The following is a 3171-nucleotide window of genomic DNA, read 5'->3' as shown; positions in this document are numbered from 1 at the left end:
GTACTTTCGGTAAAAAAAATGCGGACCCAACTCGCCACGTAGCCGCAAAACCACAACGTGTCAGCACGGAAAGAAAACAGCGAAACGAACCCGGTTCGCGCCTCCGACACGTACCCCTCCAGTGACGGATTAGGTACTATGCCATGTAGGATACACACGTGGCGGCGTAGTCCTAGTCAGCAGCTCCTACTTTTATAACTCACACCTGCTGCTCTTTTGGGCAGCACACCAAAAACCATAAACAGAGGAAGGAAGCTCTCCTTTCGTTTTCACCTCCCACTTGAAATTTCTGGGTTTCGTCGGCGGCGAACGGAGACTGGTATTGCCGGAGAATGGAGTTTCCGGCTGCCTATCGTCTTGGAATTGAGGAGAGCAGCAGCGGCAGCATCATGACGTTCTCGTGCCGTCGCGTATCTCGGGAGTCCTAAGAACCGCATTTCCAGAGAAAATCCTACGCAAAAGCGACTTTTACTTGGCAGAGTTTCGAAGTTATTCCATGCTTTGTTTGGCAAATTGGAGGCAGAAGAAACTACATAATATTGGAGATTAAAAGGTACTTGCTACTTGTTCTTCTTCTTCTCGCTAGGAGCCTCGAATTTAGCTAAAATCCGGATTATTTTTCTCCAAATTTTATTGATTTCTGCTTCGATTCATCGATCTCAGTGGCGAGAAGATGCTGTGGAGTTGTCAGTGAAGGATTTCGATCGATGTATCGGCATTAGAACCCTCTGCCTTTTGTTTTCGGGCTTTGAATTTGTAATTTCGGTTTTTTTTAGTGAAAAATTTCGCTTTTCGTTCTCGAATTTTGTAATTGATTGCGGAGAGAAAATAGATTAGTATAATAGGTAGAGAATCAGGCTTAATTTTTTGATTAAGCTCGAGAGGAAGCTTTAACCTTGTGGAAATGGAGGAAATTTGTGAGGACGATCGGAGGTTCTGAATATTTTTTGTTCTCGTGAATTTGATCACGCCGATCATGCCTTTTCCAATGAAAATCCAACCGATCGATTTTCGCACGAGTCCTGAAGACCTGACTCCGTTCGAGCCGGTCAAGCCGGTGGCGGCGAAGTCGCGGCTCAAGCGGCTGTTCGAGCGGCCGTTCACGAACGTATTGAAAAGCTCAGCGGCGACGGAGAAGGCCAGCAGCGGAATCGGAATCGAAGAGCCGCATTTCAACAAAGACGGCTGCGGCGGAGGATCGGCCGAGTTCGAGCCGAGCTCCATGTGCTTGACGAAGATGGTTCAGAATTTCATCGAGGAGAGCAACGAGAAGCAATCTTCGACTGCGGCGCGGTGCAGCCGGAACCGCTGCAACTGCTTCAACGGAAACTGCAACGACAGTTCGGAAGACGAATCGGAGCTGTTTGGCGGTTTCGGCGACTCCAACGTGACGTCCTCTGCCGAATCATGTGAGCTTCTCAAGGTATACAAAAAATATCTGATATTCTCTGGAGTTTCAACAGCTCAAAAACGACTTCGTTTTGACGTGAAATTGTTTTTCCACAGGGTTTGGTTTCGTGCCAGAGCGTGAGCGAGAGGAACCTGCTAGCCGACACGGCGAAGATCGTTGAGAAAAACAAGGCCTGCTGCAAGCAGAAAGACGACACCTGCAGAACCGTCGTTTCTGATAGTCTGTTAGCTCTCGGATACGACGCGTCGGTCTGCAAATCTCGTTGGGAGAAAGCTCCGTCCTATCCCGCCGGTACTTTCCCTCTCTCCGCCTCACAAAATTATCTAACCATACGACGCCGTTTCTTAAATGCAGGAAATTATCAGGACTAAATTTGCTGATTTTTTTTTATTTTTATTTTTTTTCAGGAGAATATGATTACATTGACGTGATCGTCAAAGGAGAGAGACTGCTGATCGACGTCGATTTCAGATCGGAATTCGAGATCGCACGGCCGACGAAGAGCTACAAGGCGATTCTCCAGACGCTTCCATACATTTTCGTCGGGAAGCACGACCGGCTGTGGCGGATCATCGCGGTGGTGTCGGAGGCGGCGAAGCAGAGCTTGAAGAAGAAGGGGATGCCAGTTCCGCCGTGGAGAAAAGCCGAGTACATCAGGGCCAAGTGGCTGTCTCCTCACACTAGAGCCACACCGGCCCCTTCCGATTCGACTCAGCCACCGATCGGGTCAGGCGAGTCGGAACTGAGTCTGGGCGGGACAAACTCGGTTGAGGATGGTGAGTTGGGCGACGCGCCGGTGTTTGAGTTGTCGGCGAGTTCCGGTGAGGAAGAGAAGGCGATGGCGGCGGCGAAGGAATGGAATCCGCCGGAGCTGAAGCCCAAGAGATCGACGGTGACCGGTGTAAAGATCGTGACCGGTTTGGCTTCTGTTATAGAATATGAACCGTAAAATTTTGATAATTTTGATAATTTTTTGTTTTAATTGTACTTTTGACTGTTAGAGGAAGTGAAATATCGTATATGCCCCTGTATATGCTTTATATGGTAGAGCATAACAACCGTTTGATCCCTTCTATGTTTTTGATGTAAGGGTCGGATTTACTAGTAGCAATAAATAAAGTGATATTTTTACAAATTTCATATTTTAGTGTGCAAAAATCAAGTAAAAGAGAAGGTAATAATTTTCAGTCTGATGGTTTATATTCTTTTCAGTGGATAATTATATTCTAATAATTTTTTAAACTCTTTGCTGGATATTCAATTGTTTATTTCCTATTTTCTTGTTTTTAAAGTAGGGAGGGGAGGAGGAGATGGGCAACAGAATCCGATGACGAAAGACTGAAGAAAACTCAGTATATATTCGCGATGTCTCGTGAGTTGTCCAAAAACTTTTGGGGATTTCGAGTTTAATTAGAGTTTAGTCAAGCCAGTTAGAATAACATGTTCGTTAATTTGATAAATGTATTTATTGTCGACGTGAATGAGGCTATGAGAGAATACTTTTTATGTCTACGTCTTTCAAGTTCGAATCTTCTTCCATGGAATTTGGTGGATTTAGTGTGGTTCATTAAATGTGGCATATCTTACTTATATTCCCAAATCTTGCGGTTAAATTTCTTAATTTGGTATGATGAAACTATGCCTTGATCCATATTTGGTACTGATGTTGGAAGTCTGATTTAGAATTTTGGGCCCAGGCTGTGGCTGTCAGCAAATTATACAGTTACAACATCAATGGGTTTTTTTCGTATTTTCTTCTG

The 3171-nt window shown here is 45.2% G+C and overlaps 1 protein-coding gene across 1 annotated transcript; it reads left to right on the top strand.

Annotated features, from left to right (window-relative positions):
• The first annotated feature begins 206 nt into the window (after positions 1-206).
• Positions 207-2551, top strand: LOC103448920 (uncharacterized). Its single transcript, XM_008388181.4, has 4 exons — positions 207-553; positions 664-1423; positions 1507-1702; positions 1819-2551. Exons 2-4 carry the CDS (start codon positions 977-979, stop codon positions 2358-2360), a joined length of 1185 nt encoding a protein of 394 aa, XP_008386403.2. The 5' UTR covers positions 207-553; positions 664-976; the 3' UTR covers positions 2361-2551.
• The last annotated feature ends 620 nt before the right edge of the window (positions 2552-3171 follow it).

The sequence above is a fragment of the Malus domestica genome, chromosome 11, assembly GCF_042453785.1.
Source record: "Malus domestica chromosome 11, GDT2T_hap1".
NCBI classification, from domain to species: Eukaryota; Viridiplantae; Streptophyta; class Magnoliopsida; order Rosales; family Rosaceae; genus Malus; species Malus domestica.
This window is presented reverse-complemented; position numbering and strand designations above follow the sequence as displayed.

Coding starts and splice junctions, on each gene's coding strand:
- LOC103448920 (XM_008388181.4), top strand. CDS start 977: ATGCCTTTTCCAATGAAAATCCAACCGATCGATTTTCGCACGAGTCCT. Junction 1,424..1,506: donor AATCATGTGAGCTTCTCAAG/GTATACAAAAAA, acceptor GTTTTTCCACAG/GGTTTGGTTTCGTGCCAGAG. Junction 1,703..1,818: donor AGCTCCGTCCTATCCCGCCG/GTACTTTCCCTC, acceptor ATTTTTTTTCAG/GAGAATATGATTACATTGAC.